This window comes from Solea solea, chromosome 9 (genome assembly GCF_958295425.1).
Source record: "Solea solea chromosome 9, fSolSol10.1, whole genome shotgun sequence".
In the NCBI taxonomy this organism is placed as follows: domain Eukaryota; kingdom Metazoa; phylum Chordata; class Actinopteri; order Pleuronectiformes; family Soleidae; genus Solea; species Solea solea.
In genome coordinates, this window is record NC_081142.1 from 10,166,937 (window position 1) to 10,186,123 (window position 19,187).

The 19,187-nt window shown below is 41.0% G+C and overlaps 1 protein-coding gene across 1 annotated transcript in view; it reads right to left on the bottom strand.

Moving 5' to 3' along the window:
* Positions 1-19,187, bottom strand: part of xpr1a (xenotropic and polytropic retrovirus receptor 1a) — a 58,019-nt gene that overhangs the window by 3,797 nt on the left and 35,035 nt on the right. The window contains exons 3-14 of the mRNA XM_058638945.1: positions 15,748-15,849; positions 12,818-13,038; positions 12,563-12,712; positions 12,355-12,438; positions 10,770-10,851; positions 10,416-10,603; positions 10,030-10,209; positions 7,792-7,960; positions 6,921-7,121; positions 1,166-1,332; positions 551-690; positions 47-271 (exon numbers count right to left, since the gene is read on the bottom strand). Of these exons, the coding sequence (XP_058494928.1) occupies positions 47-271; positions 551-690; positions 1,166-1,332; positions 6,921-7,121; positions 7,792-7,960; positions 10,030-10,209; positions 10,416-10,603; positions 10,770-10,851; positions 12,355-12,438; positions 12,563-12,712; positions 12,818-13,038; positions 15,748-15,849 (1,909 nt within the window). The remainder of the gene's footprint in view (positions 1-46; positions 272-550; positions 691-1,165; positions 1,333-6,920; positions 7,122-7,791; positions 7,961-10,029; positions 10,210-10,415; positions 10,604-10,769; positions 10,852-12,354; positions 12,439-12,562; positions 12,713-12,817; positions 13,039-15,747; positions 15,850-19,187) is intronic.

Here is a 19,187-nt window from a genome sequence, read left to right on the forward strand (position 1 = left end):
TGTACAGGTGTAGATGTCTAAAGTCAGTGTCTGTGTTTTCCCTTACTGTGAGGAGGACAGTAGGGGGCGTCGGAGAGACAGGCTGTGGGACCTCTTCCAAGTCTTTTTACCAGAGCGGTTGCGAATGCCATCGTCCTGGTCCATCATCTGCTCCAGCAGCGTCTGGTCGTCTGCGTTGAGCGGCGCCACAGAAATGTCCCTCACCGCACGAAACTCACCACAGTTGTTCAGGTGCTCGTTCTCCAGACGGAAGAAGTTCCACACAAAACGCCTGAGGGGAACACACGGGATCAACAGGCTAAAAACATACCAATGTTTCTATAACCAGGCATTTTGAGTCAATGTGTATGTTGTTATGTATGTTAAAGCGTTGTGTTCAGGCTGCACTCTGAAGGTGAGGAGGCTAAATGGAACTCAACCGTCATTCATTTGATTGATGACACCTGTGATCAGTCAAAATGGCTGCTGCACAAAGGGCCCATTAACGGGGTGACACACAGTCCTCGGCCCGTAGAACATGTTTGGGATAAAAAGTGAGCAAACAATCCACCTGAAGACCTCGAGCGGGGCCAGCACGGTGGCGACGATGTCGCCCACAGAGTGGATCTTGGTCGTTGTGATCAGAGAGAGCTGGATCGTCCAGGCAAAACGCAGGATCACGTCCTCTATGATGGCGCAGTAGTAGTAGGCCTGTGAGAGGACATGGGATTGATAATTGGTCAAAGGATTAAGATGGAGATTAGGGGTTCAGGTTAAGTTTATGCTCATCATTTAATTTTCTCTGTGTATGTCTGTACTGTTACCTCTTCAGGATCTTTACTGATATAAACACTGACTTTATTAGTCCTCAATGGGACCAAGTCTGGTCCTAAGGCTGGATCTCATTTCTGAGGCCATAGTTAAGGTTAGAGCTAAAATGTCAATTGTTGTTAGGTTAAGGTTAGGTGTGTGTGTGTGTGTGCGCGCACGCTTATATTATTTATGTCTTCAGGACCTTTTCTGGTATCAACACTGACCTTATCAGGACCAGTAATCCTCATGGAGACTAAAAACCAGGTCCTAATAAAGCAGAACCTAATTTCTGAAGAACTGGTTAAGTGTAAGATGAAGATTTGAATTGTGGTTAGGTTAAGGTTGGGGATAACACATCTATCAGACTAATTACCTTGTGTGGATAAACGATCTCCTCCCTGAGGAAGGTGTTTTCTCCCGCTCCACGGTCAAACAGACCCCAGTCCATACGCAGATCCCAGATCAGTGTGTACAGGGAGCTGATGGTGGAGAACACGATGAGCATGTAGAAGAACGTGTCGGCATCTGTATGTCCTTGCTCTGAAAACAAAGCACACAAACAGAACTGATGTCAGGTCATGTGCAACTTTTCCAATAATGCTTTGACCACTAGAGGGAGCCCCCTCGTCAGGAATACAGTAGCTATGTTGAGTTGAATGTCCTGAGGGCAAATGTTACACTGTGCTGTAACTTATTCAATGAGTGAAGAGAGACCAGCTGAACTTTAAAGACTCTACTAAAGCAACAGTTGTAGTTTAGGCATTATACAGTTAAAATATTTCATTTGGAGGAGAGGTATTTACAACAAAGGAACTGAGATGAGTGTCCAGTACAGTACCATGTTACAACAAAAGACAATTGTATGAGATAATGCCAATAGAACCTGTGTGTATGTGATGGTGAATTCATGTGAGTGAGATGAGAACAAGGTAATTTGTTCCAATTTGCCACCAGAGCTTAGGAGAGTTTTGTACCGCTGGGAAATTTTGGGGAGTTGTATGAACTTGCAGGGGGAGTTGTGCTTAGGAGGGAAAGCTTTGAAAAGAGTGATTCTAATTGGCGCCATAAAAGGGAAATTTAATGGCCTTTTCTTGATAAATTACTTAAATGACAAATATTTTGTGACTGTTGAAACTTTCCTGTCCCTTTTCTAAAACATGAACTGACTTATTTGAGCTGCACTAACTGGTTCATTAACTAATTCTGTTGTGCACTCTTTCAGTCTTTCTGCTACCAAAGCACATAGAGCAGCAGATAACATGTCAGGCGCAGTTTACTACTTCAAATACTCAAACAAAGACTCTGCACTGTGTAGACTGAGTAACTGTAAATGCTTTACGAACAGCTGAATACCTTAAGTTTATGTACTGTTGTAGTAATAACTGGGGCAAAGCCACCCCCCCCTCATCGTATGAAACAGACGAACACATGAAACAATACAGAGATGCTGCTCGGTGCATGTTATCTGTTTATGGAGATAATAACATCTGTTTACTGACCCCGAACCTCAGCTGATGACTATTTAACAAGCTCTACGTTAGTCTACGTTAATGTGCTGTGTGACGTCAGTGTGCATCATGAGCAGTGTTCTGCAGCGCCTGTGTGTCCACGCAGGTTCACCGCGTGTTGCTTGTTCCCGAGGAATGATAAATCAGGGGCTGTTGGCCTAACACAGTGTTTCAGACAGACACAGACAGCAGAGACCAGACAGCGGCTGGCCTCTCTCCCATTTGTCATCGCCACAGCTTCTTCCTGCTGCCAGCCAACGAGACGCCGGGGAGCAGAGCAAAGCAGAGCGGGGACATTTCTAACAGAGAATTATTGCTGCTGCTCTGTTAACTGCTGCGCCCATTGTGCTGTGTGCTTCTTCAGCTGAGCGATAGGATGGAAGTGGTCCCTATGGCCACACTAAGATTTCCCAGCTGTAGATTAAACTTAGCCCCAGACAATAGAGTCTTTTAACTGGGAATATCTATCTGATGTCCCCGTATAGCCCCATGCTCTGAAGTGACATAGTATTTAACCCTTCAGATTCTGTGAGGGTTGATGTTTTTTTCCCACCAGGCTGGTTAACCACGGGGCCATTACGGGGTTAAAACACTGTGACATGGACATTGATTAGACGCTGAGCAGAGGCTAACAGTGACAGTGGTCACACACACACACACACACACACAAACCAAAGAGGTTAAAGGCTGTTAAAGTTAGAGCACTTCAGTGACCCACGCCCCACTGATGGAAACTAGTTAACAACAACAATCAGTCCCTGCTATCACATCTGTTGGCAACCAAATCAATCAATAAAGGGATTAAGAATAATCTGCACCTGGAGACCTCTCTGCCACAGAGAGCGGTAGTGGACGGTAACTACTTTTATTTACTCAGATACTGTAGCTAAGTACATTTTCTGCTGCTTTACACTTACCTTATACCTTAAACTACTACAATTATTTCTCCTCCAAATTAACCTACAATGTGTAGTTACTAGTTTGTACTTTAGAGCTACAGAGAGTTATTCAATTTAAATCAATGTCTGTTATATTCAGGCTATTGCCAAATGACTTCACTCAAAGCTGATTAAGCCAATCAACTCTAAGCGACTGTATCTGTAATCCTCTGTATAGCAGTGTTTTATGTCAAGACTGACACAGGAGAATAAGAAACAGCAGCAACACTGCACTAGTGAAGCGAGACAACCACAACAGGTTGCAGTGGAAACGGAGAAACGTTTTAGATGGGAAAGTGAAGTGAAGCGAAGGTGGAAAAAAAAACAACGCAGAATGTGCCGTATATAAAATGGATGTTGTCCTTCAAGTCTATTCTTAGGATATATTAAATAACCACTAGGGGTGAGCCAGTGGTGCTAAAAAGAACTCCATTTGAATGGAAGTCAATGGGTCAATTTGTCAACTTCCACTTGATTTATGTTAGTACACATTTTCCCGAGTAGTTAATGGCCTCAATTCCAACTTTCAGTTCTTACAGAATAGCACGTGATGTCAGATTTATGTTCCACTTAGGAGGAAAATAGATGGTATCATCCAATAGGAACCTGGTTGTCAAGTATTATTGCTGATGTTGGCTAACCTGGCTGGAGCAAACCCCACTTCTCCTGCCCCTTGAATTAAACAAAGCTTAGGACTTGTACCGGAACTTGGTGTGACATCATTCTCAGGTCTGACTTCTGAGGGAAATGGAACGCGGCCTATTTGCTACAGCAGGAGTCTGTTTGGCCTCAACAGGGGTGAATTAGAGTTCACGCAGGCAGAGAATAAGATTTGACTTCGGTCTCCACAGGTTTATGAGTGTGTGTTTGACTGAGGGCGTGTCAGTGTGTGTGCTGCTATTCCTCTCCTGATAACGACTGGGGGGGGGGGGGGGGGGGGGTCAGTACATGAAATCAAGTTATAAAAGCTGTCAGCTTTCAGCTCATCTCTATTCCAGCAGAGTCCGACGGACATGTGTTCAGCCCCAGGCAGAAAATTCCTCTCCTCTCCTCTCCTCTCCTCTCCTTGTTTTCTGGGTTACTCTTCATGTTCCCACTCACTTTAACCTCCCCCTCTGAGCCCTATCAGCTCTGAAATTGTTGATCCTCTGCTGCAGCATGGCTCCATTTATTTCCACCACTCCCGACCACAGTCAGCCTCTGAGTGCGACCAGCAGGACAATGTTCCTCTTTCGTTTGTGTTATTGTAGCAGGGGTTTTTGATGCTGATTTCACAGAAGGATGTCTTTAAATCCAGCGTTGCTTTGATTGGACACACATCTCTACATTTTTCCTCACACTTAATCCCACATTTTGTAATTTACCCTCCAAACAACATTTCTCTATCAGCGCTGTTCTCTCCTTTGCAATATCCTGTTCACCATAGATAAAATCCCATGGTCATCATCATTAGGCTTCTAACTCCCCTGCATCTAAAACTGGCATTATATCTCATGCCACTGTAGAAATAGTTCCTGTATTGATCCTTCTGAGTAAAGTCTGTGGTTTGTTGTTATAAGAAATCATAATATATCCCACAGGGCTTTGATATTTTTATTAAATCAGGAAATCGTCCTCTCTGCTTGCAAACCTTTCATCATGTGATGAGAGTACTAGTGATCAGTTATTCACAGCAATGGAGTGAAATTCACTCTGAAGGGAGAAACCTGCTCATTTGGCTCAGACATTACTCCACCTCAAATCCAAAACTGCATCATACATATAACCGGAAGTACACAGAGACCAGTAATTCAACAGATTCAGAGCTGCAAATTGAAATCGCCGAAAACTGCCTCGACTCAGTTTATCCGCTGAATTTATGGTTCGATTATTTTGCCTTTCCCGGAGATAAATGTGGGCAGTTCCAGGAATGTGTGAGGTGGCTCAGCGGTGAGCTCACACAGAAGCTGTGAGAGCTGTGATCGGGGTTTGCAATGAAGGTGACACGTGTGCGCACTCACTGGGAAGCCTGCCAGATACGGAGTGACACTCCTGCCACCTTTAACAGCTGGACCCAGTGGTGTGAACACGGCACTAATGCAGATGTCTTCTCTGGCAGATGCTGAGAAAAGACTGGACATCATGTGTCCTGTGTACACACAGACCCTTGTATAGTATAGTACCAGTGCTGACGGTCTTGTCATACCTGTTGTCATATGTATTAATCTCATATGTGAATACAAGATATTCTGACAGCAGTGTCTGTATTCATTCATTAGAGGGTTTTCGATTTACCAGAACAAGAATTTCTGCGGGAAATGCTTCATATATCTCCCAAAAGACAATTTCCTCAACCATTTACAATCTTTGAATGCATCTGTGTGTAGAAGCGTGTGAGTGCGCGTGTGTGTGTGTGTCTTTGCTCCCACCCTCCCCTTACACTTAACCGGTGATCGGTGTCGGCCTCCATTATCATGCAGGATGAAACACAGCTTCACACAGAATAACACATGAAGACAGGCCATTAGTCTAAGGGTCTACGAGCTTCAGACCAGAGGAGAAAGGAGGATATGATTTAATAGACAACTTTTCCTCCTGCGCTGTGGAGGAAAGCACCAGTCTGTCCAGTCATCTGTCTGTCTGTCTGTCTGTCTGTCTGTCTGTCTCTCTTCCTGATTCATTCAGTATCAGATCACTGGCTGTCAGTTTCGGAAGCAAGTGTATTGATTTGAATTTTATATCGGAAAAGAATAAAGTCAAGCTGGGAAATAACATTTAGCTGTGAAGATGAAGTTTCACAGCTGACATTTAGCTGGTGAATACATTTATGTGATCTGGTATCTGGAAAAGAGTTTACATATATGAGAGGATAGAAAATAAAGTGCTTTGAAATGAGATGTGTGGAGAAATATCTGCGATGGAGAAGTGAAACACAAAGGCTGGAGTGATGTTTCTATCGCCTGGCTGCTGTGTCTTTGAACACGAACTCCTTTGTGATACAGCGTCTGAATCTGAATAATTGCAGGCTAATTGAGACACTGTCAGAGAGAGTGACTTGACTTTTAATGGTATCTGCACTCTCTTTTCCTCAGTTTTCTCCTTTCCTTTCCTTTCACCTTGCTCCCTTTTCTTTTCTCCCTTCTCTTCTTGCATTTCTCTTTCTTTCTCTCTGTTTGCTACCTCTCTCCCCCCCGCCTCAGACTGAATGCCACAGTGTGCGAGCACAACCTTGTATTTCCACACTTGTGTTTGACAGATTTTTACCATTTCCATTACAAAGCTCTCGGTGATGTCAAGGAAAATAAGATTCCAGCATTTGGCCTCAAGGTCACGCCCGCTTTCCGAACACACATGTTATATTAACATACAACATTTCATAAGCCTGTGTTGTTGTTGACATACTGCCGGGACAGAGCAAGACACAGATAATGTTCCTCCAGTTTGTTATTGTACTGAAAACTGATATAACGTTACTGTGTCATCCTTGGTTGAAAAAAACACCTTAATTACATATCTCAGTGTAGATATATATATGTATATATATATATATATATATATATATATATATATATATATATATATATATATATATATATATATACAGTATATGTATATATATGTATATATATATATATATATATGTATATGTATATATGTATATATACATATCTCAGTGTAGATATGTATATATATATATTCTTACCTCGGTGTGTGGCGTAGAGCGCAGCAAACGTGACGACAAAGAAGGTGGTAGAATATTTCCCAGCATTCACCAGGTGAGGGAAGGCCCTCTTGGTGTCACGGTAACGCCGCAGACATTGGACGAAGCGGCACCAGGCAGGCAGGCACTGGATGATGGCACGCAGACCGTAAGAATAGCTGTGGCAAACGTAGTCATTGGGGTCTGAAATGAATGAATAACAGTACAAGATGTAATATAAATATGTTGTATTGTATTATAACAACAACAATAATAATAATAATAATAACAATGATGATAATGATGATAATAATATTGTGTTCCGGTTCTCTTTTCCCATTATTCCCCTCCACAAGGAAAAGCTCATCATAATTAAAGTCAATTAGCTCCACATTAATGAATTGATGTCAGCCATTTAAATCTTGTTCATGTCGCATTTTCTGACAGGAAACTCTCTGGCACACTGTCAACGTTGTCACATTTACATTTAAGGATTTGTGTCTTCACAGAGAGAAGAATGAACAATTACCTGCAATCAGACAAACTTAAGGTATTTATGATCAACATGTATGTGCAATTTTTGCATTTCCTTTATTTTTGATGTATTACAATAATAAATGTTCCATAAAATGTTCTACTTTTTTAATCTCAACAATTACCCCAGGGACAGTAGGAGTGAACTTTACATACAGTTGTTTCTGTATGTATGAGGGTGCAAGAGACAATTTGCCAGAAAAGGAAAATGTTATTATCATCATTATTATTATTGTTATTTTCAACTCAATGTGGAAAAGGAAATGAGGGAAACAACAGCCACAGGTGCACAGAACGTTTGAGGTCAAGTCACTGCGACCTTGGATCTAAATTGTCTTACCCTTAAAAACTGGCAGCAGGCCTTTACTGTTGTTCCACTGTAGCTCAAAGATGTAGAAGCAGATGAGATACTCCAGGTCCATCAGAACAACCACCAGAGAATTCAATTGATCAGCCAGCCAGAAGTCTGCAAACTCCACGCGGTGAAATGGCGCCGTGAACACGCGAAACTGGACACAGACAAATAACGGAAAGAAGGAATCTATTTAAAAACTGTTTTTTACCTTTCAGAAAACATCTCAGCTGATTTCTTTGACACATGATTAACCCAATTCCTTTATTTCATTCCATTTCTGATTTATACGAGTAAACGCAGGAAGTTCTGGCTCTGTGACTGAGTCAATCAACAATTAATTAGTGTGTAATTGTCACAGTACTTCAGTGGAGATGCACCAGGCAGGAAACAACCTCTATTAATAATCAGTAGAACACAAAAGGATTAGAGCTGCAGTCTCCCTTATCAGCGCACAACAGGACACTAATGAGTCAGTCTTTGTGTCTGTGTTTATCTGTGTCTCTACTCACTGGCGTGGAACCACAAGCGCATGAAACGACTTGGCCGTGTTCTGGGGCGAGTGTGGGTAGGTTATTTAGGATGTGACTTTTGGCAGGAGCTCAGTTATTGACCACACTTTGTAAAATGATACAACCCCACTCCACTCTCTCCATTTTCACCCTCAGGCTGCATGTGACATTCAGAGGTGATTGTACACATTCTTCCATGTACAGTCTCAGATGGAGAACCTGCACACGCTCTGCCTCCACTGCAAATGTCACATATTGCTCTTATACAAACACAAGCGTTATATATATATATTTCTCTTAACCCGTCAATCAAAGTTTGTATTGATCACGCAGCCATCCTGTTCGTGTCTGCTCTGCGTGGAAGACTCAAGGTTAGGCCTGCTGCACTCAGGTGGTTAGCTTTTCATATCTTGAGCAAACACGAGTAATCCAGGCGCTCGCTCTGCAGTTTGTCCTATAATGAAAAATGTGTCCTCTCCGTTGTGTGTTTATTGTCACAGGAAAGTAGTGCATCTGCCATGGATACGTGCTACGATAGCACAGCTTGAAACATCTCCTGAAATATCCCCTTTTCTATGGGGTTTGACAATCATGAAAACCAACTCATACCAGCTCTAATTATGTGTAGATTTCTGATTGCACTGATCTTTTCATGACTTCGGCTGATTATGGAGACAAACCAGTGGAGGAGGGCTGACTGAGTGTTCATGTGGACCTTAGGGAGCAGTGAAGAGAAGGACAAAAAAACTGAGACAAGAGAAGAAGGAGGGGCTGCTGCGGCTGTTGCTGCTGCTGCTGCTGCTGCTGCTGCTGGGGAAGAAGGAAGAGAGCTAAAGAGTGAGGAGAAGAGGAGGAAGAGGAGGAGGGACAGAGGAGCTCAGGGCATCAACATACTGATAGATCTATGCCCGTAATGATTGCACAGTCACAGCCTCCACATCCCCTGAGACAAGGCTGCATTCTATTATCTCTCCACCCTCCTGCCCTCTGTCTCACTGCACCCTCCTCCTCCTCACACACACACACACACACGCACGCACACATATAGACTGGTAGCACAGATTAGACAAAGAACAGCAGAACATGGGAGGGTTTTGTTCACATAAAACCTGAGATTGATATCTGAATCATACATGCTCATTATGAAGACAGGCTCTCACACACACTATCTGTCACACAAACTCAAACTTAATTCTCTTTCGATCACATTCTGTGTTGCTTTAGAAACACAACACCAAAATAAAAATAAAAACGATTTGTGCACAGCAACAGGAGGAGCATCTGAGAGCAAGCAGTGACAAGACGGGTGGAAGTGAGGCTTCTTCTCTTACTATTTCCGGCCAATCGGACAACCATGCGCATGCCAATTAAACGCTTGATGTTATAAGTGGATTATTTACATGTATTTTTATACCCATATAAACAGAGAGGTTGTCATTTCTAATCAGAATGATTTTAATTGGATTGAATACAATTTGCGCATGTAAATACAGCTATTTTCTTATTTTATGTTTTGCATGTGGTTCCTTTACAATGTTGTCCATCTGGCTCAACATTAGCCTGTGTGCATCCGTGAACTCATCCATCCAGACACAATTTTCAGATGCTCTTAATGTGTATGATGATAGGACACATACATTTGCTTTTTAACACAAAGTAAAAAAAAACTACAGCAGGAAATGTCTGGAAGAACTAAGTCAATAGTTGGACTGACCAGCAGCTTGAGGAGCCAGAAACGTGATTTGTAGTAGCAGGTCTTGAACGGGTTGAGAAGGAAAAGCAACATAAAGCCATAAAGGATGAGCGGGTTGACCTGCATGGGGAGGTACGTGTACTCGGAGTAGAGACAAGAGAGGATGCTGAGACACCACAGCACACCCAGGAAACCAGCGATCTGAAGCACAGAGAGAGAGAGGAAACACAACAGACTCTTTTAACACATGACCACCGGGTAAACTTAACAATGCGGTGCAAACTATATGTATAAGTAAACTCAATAGCATTGGACAAATAACTAAACAACCTCATTCTTTAAAACGCACAATATTCAAGTGTCAGTCATTCAGTGAATTCACTTCAATTTTGTGTCTTCATTCTGACCTCAAACAGGTGTTGGTGTGAGAGGTTGTTGCGGGGATTGATCTCGAAGATGAGGACATGGTTGACTCCTGCCTGCCTCCATCCGTAAGTGTTAATGCCCAACAGGAAGAGGAACTGGATCAACAGAAAACCACCCCGATAGATTCGCACCAGAGGCCACATGTTCTCGTAACGGATGAAAACAGCACCTGATGAACCACAGTAAGCGCTGTCTGTTAATATGAAACTGGAGAGAGGTGAAACAGTGAAAGCCTGCTGGTCACGCTCCAATTAATCTAAAACATGGCTGAAAGTTATCTTGTATCCTCAAAAGGACATGAAAAAGTGATGAATTCAAATGTTAATGTGACTTACCAGTGAGAACAAAGGCGATGGCAAGAATGATAAAGAAGCCGCAGAAGAGACCAACACGAAAGGTGGTCCAGGCCAAAGCAGGCTGAGTGACGTGTAGATAAATACAGAAAAAAACATTATTAATACAATACTATTATTAATAACCCTAACACACATGATAGACCTTTTCTGTTTGTTGTACACCTGTCTGTGGATGTCAATGTTCACGTAACACAATTCAAGTCCGACATGACAGTAATGAATGCAGTAATGACAGTAGATATAACATAGGGGATAAGCCTCTGTTATTTCTGAAATATATCCTGTGTGTGCACCAATGGAAAGGCACTTATAAAATCAATACCAAAGCCTCTCATGGTTCCTCTCACTTTGTCTCTTCCCATCTTCTTTCCTGTCTCACTATGTCTCATGATGGCAGGCTTCTCATATTTTGTTTTCAACGTATGTTTATCCCACACAATGCCAATTCAGACTTATACAAGATCTGCGGAGAAGACTTTGAAGGATTTTTTTTTTCCAAATATAAAAAAAGAAAGAAAAATTAGAAAGAAAAAGCAACATCCCTCACCTCTCAATGTCAAACCGAAATGAAGCACTTAATATAAGATATACAATATATTATACAATACAAGAAAAATAACTAAATAAAACATTTGGTAACACTTTAGATTATTATTATTAATGTAAAAAAATAAAATAAATATATGATAGTGTACAAAAAGAAACAGGTAAATTATACTAAAATGAGTTCATACTTGGGTTCAGATGGAAGATCCGAACATTGGCTCAAGACTTTCTTTATATATAATATTCCCAATATTACGATTAATGTGATAATAATATATAAACTCACTAGCCACTATATTAGGTACAGCTGTTCAACTGCAGGTAGGCAAGACGACCTGCTGAAGTTTGAACCGAGCATCAGAGTGGGAAAGAAAGAGGATTCGGGAGACTCTGAACATGGCATTGTCACGAAGTGTCAAGTCTGTTAGTGTTTTTGTTCTGCTTAGTTTAGTTATTGTGTTAGTTTAGGTTTAAAGTCACGTTAAGTTCATGTCACTTTTGGTGTGGGTTTGATTTTCACTTCCCCTTTTATTTTGGTGAATGTCATGTCTTCCTGTCGCGTGGTTTCTTCAGTTGTTTTGACACATCTCCCCTAATTCCCTCATGCACTTCACCTGGTGATCCTTAAGTAACCCCTCACACCTGCCCTTGATTCCCTCTCCCCTATATAGTGTTAGAGAGAATGGTCCAAAAAGGAGAAAATATCCAATGAGCTGCAGTTCTCTGGAGGAAAATACACTGTTGATTCCAGACTAGTTAAACACAGTAAAACACTTACATCGAGGTATGCAGAGGATCATTTCTGAAATTGTCATAGTGCTTGAACTCTGTAATTATGTCCTATGATAAATTTGAAGGGCTTCACGTGAAAGCATTCCTGAGCTTTCACTTTCATGACCATAGAATGGACACATGCATCAGTTACAGTTACAGAGGTTAGGGTTGTTCATGACAGTAACAAATCATCTTTATTAGCAGATATTAGTGAGGGACAGCAAACACGAGCAGCATGTCTGACCTGAGCTGCCCCCAGTGGAGGAACTCTCAGTCTCTTCATGGCTCTCTGACGATCTCCTCCCTCCAGCTCTGTGGTGACGAGGGTCTGGACACACAAGCACCAAACAAGAACCAACAGTGTTATAGATGTATGTGCATGTTCTCTTGCTCACCAGTATCATTTGGTAACATAATACTGTGTGTATGTTTGTGTACATGTACATGCACACCTCTGTCTCAGAGATGAGCTGTGTGATCTTTTTGCAGGTGTAGAACGGCGCCACCTCCACGTGAGCCACGCGCCAGTCAGCCCCGCGAGGAGTGTCCAGGATCTTGTCATGTTTCTTCAGGATCTTACGAAAACCAGTGAAGTTCAGGTTCTGCAGGTGAAAAAAAACCAAAAACATTATTATCTTGTTTAAAGTCATGGTAAACTATGAACATTTTTATTGTATTTAAAGTGTCAAATGTGTGTGCGCTGAGACCTGGTAGTTCTGGAGAAGGATGAGGCTGAGGTAGAACTCGCTGAAGGCCAACTTCAGGTCCTTGATATTGTGGTGTTTGCAGCGCTCCTCCTGTGACAGGTGGAACACCGTCTTGCGTTTGCGCAGGCCAGGCGGTGCGTTGCTTTCACGCTGAGCGTCCAGTGAAGACTGAAGCTCATTCTGCAGCGTGGCAAAACGTCTCTGGGCCTCAGCAAGCTTTTCTACAGAGAAAAGAAAGAAAAGAAAATGAGGTTTAGGGGTTTTGACAGCTTTGTTAAATGAGGGAGACAAAGGATGAAACCGAAGCCTTTTTTTAACCACTCCAGATCTAAATGACGTCACATGTAGTTAGTGGTTGTTTTCCTTTATAGTCCATCTCAATTAGTTCATTGAATTCATAGAAAGCATAGTAAACTACATAACAAACAAAATTATGATTAATAAGCTGAGTTAAATATCCAGTGAGTGAGATTTACGTGAAGTTATTTATTTGGCAGAAGTGGAAATGTTACTTAACCAATGTACGTTGCTCACTCCTACACACAGTATGTTTACATTTATAATCAAACAGTCCCTCCTTCTGTTGGACATGTGTTTTGGTTTTCTGCCCATTATGCCCGCGGGAGGAAAGACGACCCTTCACTTTGACTGTGGTCTGACACACTGCTGGTAAGAGATGTCAGCTCTTCAGTTTGATATCCAACTGTCTGTAACAAGCTACAAAAAGGTGACAGTTAAAAAAATCCTCTGTTGGGCTAAACTGACATGAGGGACCATTATCCAGGTCAGACAACCACAATGAAAACAGGGAAAAGAAGGAGAGGAATAATCAGCATTTCATTAACCTCTCTTGCAGTTCTACCTACTTTTCTGACACAGATTAGCTTTTCTTTTCTTTTTTTTTTCCAAACCACTCAGAAACCATACCATACTTGTAAGTATAGTACGCTTGCATGTCATCCTCCATCTGGAGTGGAAGCCATTAAACAGACAGTGCGGGAGTCACATTAGAAACACTGATATTTCCCTGCAGATGTGTGTGTGCACATGCTTGGAGTCTGATAACAAACTACATCTGACATGGTGAGAAGCTTTTCTCAGCTTCTTTTCCCCAGACTGTCAGAGCCTTCAGTCGTTGTTTCCCAGGTTTCCTCAAAGCGCTGGTGACCTTCACGCTGTGCTGCTTGAACGCACACCCACACACATACAATGTTCCCGTACAGTATATCACACTACCTGCCTAACAGCGAGGCTACGCCTGTTCTTTAACATCTAAACTCCTGTAATCCTTCGTCTGGATTCATAATCTCTGTTTGTAACGATGCAACAGGAGAACAGCAAAAAATCAGACTAATTCAAATCATTTCACAGCCGGGGACAGGACTGGATAGTCCATCTGTGTGAGGTTAATGAAGCTGAAAAAGACAGGTGTTGGTGCTTTAGATTTCCAGTGATGTGGGTTTAATGGAGAATTGTAAAGAGTCCATTGTTCTTCCTCTGCTTTCAGGAACAGAGAGGGTGAAAGCCGTGGTGTGCAGAAACTTTTTTTCTGGTGTGTGTTTAACCCACACTGATGAAAGTGTTGTCCAGCAGGCTGGCTTTCAGCTTGGCACAGGAGGATGGCTTTGAGAGATCAGTGACCCCTTTCAGAGAGAGAGAGAGAGATGGAGAAAAGGAGGCGAGTCTCTTATGTAAAGTCAGTCTCTCCATCTCTCCACTTGCTCTCACTCAATCATAACAGCTTTTCTCTGACCACACACACACACACACACTGCTGATAGATCAGCCTGTCAGATACATCTTTGTAATTTCTTGGAAAAACACGACGCCTGAGCACAGGAAGTAACACTGATGTTTTCAGATACAAGATGTAACCTCAGACTTGCTGAGGAGACAGTGACTCACTCACTGTGATAAAATGTGTACCTGAACATATCCGAAAAGACAAGTAATTGTTTGTTCCGTTGATATTTTATTAATACAAACAGAAAATTGGATCCAGTTTAGTACGGCGCCGAATGGGGCTAGTTAACTCTCTTATCCTAAACTGCTTTAATGGACTTTAAAACATTTCGTGTGTGTATTTAACACATGTTTTTTCTGACAGAAGAGAGATGTGATCTGATCGTAACGCTGACTGATTGTGCGTACAGAGGTTTTACAAAGATTGGTGGAGTTAGTGCGTTTAATCCAATGGTGAGACTGCATTTCACCTCCCCCTGTCCCACATAGTACGGTGGATCTAACTTATATAAACTATAATGTTGTAGTTTAAGTCACAGCCTCTACAGTAGTAAACTAATCTTCTAGCATATATGTCAAGACTAAAAAAAAAAATGGAGGATCAAAGTTTCCACAGTACTACAGTAAATCAACCTCAACAAGGTCTGACGTTATTTATACCCTGTTTATCTGCAGCACTTCTCATCACTAACAGAGTAATCTTGCCAGTCAGCCTTGGACCTCTGTTGACCTGAGAGAACCTGCAGTTCCACAAACAACCTCTCGAGGAAGAACTGTCTTTAAATACACAGGCGCCCCTCAGAGCTGAACTTTAAGACCAGAATGCAATGCTCTGCTCACAGAATACCAGAATATATTACGACTTCCATCTAATGTTACACTGCACCCATACTCCCATACCACCTCGAAAATACACACAGGCCCCCAACACACCTCAACATAACTAAACACTGGCTACTTCAGTGAAATGACATGTTATTTGACACTGGAATAAGCAACAAATCTCTCTTACATCGGTGCAGGGTAAATTAAATATACGAGAAGTGATCATGATCTTTGAACAGTGGTTCAAAAAGTACTATTATACATCTCAGTGACTGTCCACTGACAATCACATTGTAACAGAGAGGATCTGATACTTACTTGAGATTACATATGATTGGATATTATCTGGAATTCATAAATACCTGAATAGAATGTGTTGATTTTCAGGAGCTCCTTCTCGCAGGTCTGGAAAAACCTCTCCTCAAACTTGGCGTAGTACCTCTTCACCGTGTCGTCATCTGTGACTACATAAACAAACGAAAACAAGAGACACAGAAATCATGATTATGGGTCTGCCACATGCAGCATGTAAACATTATAAATAACTGTCATATCATGCTCACATCTCATAGTTGATCAGTTACGAAAAAGCATGTTTTTTTTATAGTGGTAAATAGAAGATGGATGAAGCTGTGTCAGAGCTTTCGCTCCAGATTGTTCTTTTACAGTTTTCTGTCAAAGAAACATGGGAGTGTAATGTGGCTCAGTAGATTTCAGGCTGATTTAGTGCTGCAACTAATGATTATTTTCATAATCGATTACTTTCTCGACTAATCGAGTACTTGTTTGATTGAAAAATGTTGATTGATGATGATCAATCCTGGAAATGATGATGTTCTCAAATGTCTTGTTTTGTCCACACACCAGAATGTTTTAGTTTTAATGAATTCCTTGTTTTATGGAGCAAAGAAACCAGAACATTTTCACAATTAAGATGAAAAATCAGAAAGCTTGTTATGGGAAAAACAATCAAACTGATTAATCGATTCTCAAAATAGTCGATTTAGTATTTGATTAATAGAATTATTGTTGCAGCTCTGATTTTTTTAAAAGTTAAAACCTTTGCCTCACTTTTAAACATGAAACTGTTGATGATCTAAGGAACAAGTCAAGTAGATGAGTGAAAAAGGTCATTGTGTGTAAGTGAAGGAAGAGTATAAGGAAGTGTATAAATCTAAACACGTGACAAAAAAACAAATCTCCTTACTATTCATGATGTTGCCAATAATCAATTTAAGGTCCACAGTGTAATATTAAGCTGTGTTCATTGGCAGAAATTAAACATACCACCCATAAGTATGTTTGCATGAGTGAAATCATTGCCAAACCAGCCACAGCCAGCATTTCAGGTTTTAAAGTGAAAGCTTACAAATGAAGAGCAGCATCCTTTCTGGTACGCAAAGGCCACCGTACTATGTGGGACAGAGGGAGGTGAACTGAAGTCTCACCATTGGATGTCACTAAGTCTGTGACCATAAACACAGTCTACACATGTATTAGTTTGTGCTGTTAACGACATGTGCATATACTGTATTATTTTTGGTGTCTAGTATGTTCTCATGACACATAACAGTTGCCCTGACTAACTCTACCTATCTTTGTAAAACCCTGATTTAAGGATGAGTCGGCACGCACAATCATTCAGAGTTACGATCCGATCAATAACTTCCTTCCATCGCTCTTCTGTCTGAAAACAACGCTGTATTTCCTTTTCAGCTGAAATACAGCATTATAGGGTAGTGACAAAGAGTTGCAGGAGGGGGAAAAGATGAGAAGTCCATTGTGTTTTCTATTGTGTTTTCTTCCTATAACTCAAACATTAGATTTAAGATGAGAGAGATGATATGAAACAACAAACAACCTCTGAAATTGTGGCTTGACATTTAAACTGTTAAATATAGCTGCAATGGTTAGTTGATTAGTGGAACAAAAAAAAAAAAAAAATAATCTAAAGTACAAATATTTTGTTGGTTTTATCTTATCAAATGCTCCATTTAACTTCATTATTTTGACCTTTTCTATGCCAGACAATTCATTTACAGAAAATGATTATGCAATACTATTATAATACTATAGTTCAAGTGATTTGTTTTTAAACAGATGGAGATAAAAATCCTCTGGTATTTGATTTATTACATTTCTGTCTTGTCCCTTTCCACCACTGGATACAGACTGAGGGAGTGAGTGTGTCAGTGGGAGTGGAGTTGTGTTGGATGAAAGTGAGGATATGGGGGCAGTTTGCAGGTAGAAGTGGGGGTTATGGCCCTGCACACTCACCTCTTTGTTTCCTACTGACGTGGTGCACTGGTGAACACAGTGGTGTAGCTGTGTTTGTGTATATACACACACACACGTATTAGTCATGCGCACATTAGCTTTGTTCTTATAGTTCTGTGCATCAGGTGTGATATGTGTGTGTGTAAGAACAAAGGCAGAGCTGGTGCTCACAGTGAATCTGAAACTCTGCACCTGCTGAAACAATTCTGTCATCTTTACCTCAGCCCACCACACAGTTCACCTTCATCCAGCATCAGCACAAAAGAGATTCAATGTACCATAATAATTACAGCATGTACAAAACAACAGAAGGGACGTGGTGAAAACTTTAGTATGTAAATGAATATCCTAAATTGAATCTATGGCACCAGTGTCCACGTAAATCCGACAGCTTCTCTTTCAGCTGCACAGTGTGGGTTCTCATTATCACCTGTCTGGGAAGAGGATAACGTGGTTTCCTGGAATCCAACAGTGTTCAACAAAGGGATTCAAAAGTAGACAAGAGTTTGACCATAATGGGAAATGAGACCTCAAAAAGATTCAGTATTCTGCTGAATTTACCACTCAACAACCTACTGACTATTCAGGCAAATATTTGCACTCCTTCACAGAAAAGGCAAGTGTATATTTGCATTTTATTTCTTTATAAAGCAACATGTTTCCCTGGTTTCCATGCATGTCCAAAGTCTGCTGCAGGTGTAGATGCCTTGGTATTGTGCCTAAGTGTGCATGGGTTCATTCTTTTGAGTGTGTATTTACTCTTTGTGCTTTGGAACGTACTTTACCTGTGACACTTTGACTGTCAATATTCCCTTTAGCTTTTAAAGATCCACAGAGAGAGAACTGATATGATTATAATATTGAAATGTATTATATTAATTCTTGTTTTATGGGATCAAAATGACATTGAACACAAAACTCTAATCAGTTGTCTTTGTGGCAGATGAGGCGATGATGTTTCCACCATTAGTTACTTACATGTGTTCATAAGAATGAGGAGGTACAGATTGAATGAATGAATGAATGAATGAATGAATGACCAGACAGCCTGTAAACATTACACCTCTGGCCATGGCTGTTGTTGGTGCACGGACATAAAATCAATTTGTGGTTTGATTAGATTTAGGGACATTCAACTATAGCCTACACTACATCACAACCATGACTCGAGTATGTGACAACAAGCATTCGGGGCCTTCACATTGTTTTGTCATGTCAAAACTAGTTGATGAAGTACATTCGCACTAATCAAGATAATATAAAACAATTAGCCTCTCTTTGCCCCCAAAATACTGTATGTGTGGTGCCTTTTACAATCCAACAACATCATTTATTTGTTGTTTAGTTTTAATTTGGAGTCAAACTCAAATTTGCCACTCTAAGGAATTTCAAACCACAATCAAATAATACTAGCTGATGATTGTTAAATTGACTTTGCTTGCCTTGGAGTTGAAAAGTATATATTTTTTTTTAACAGAAAATGTCTATTTTTCAACTAAACAAAGAAATGCTCACTCAACTAGCA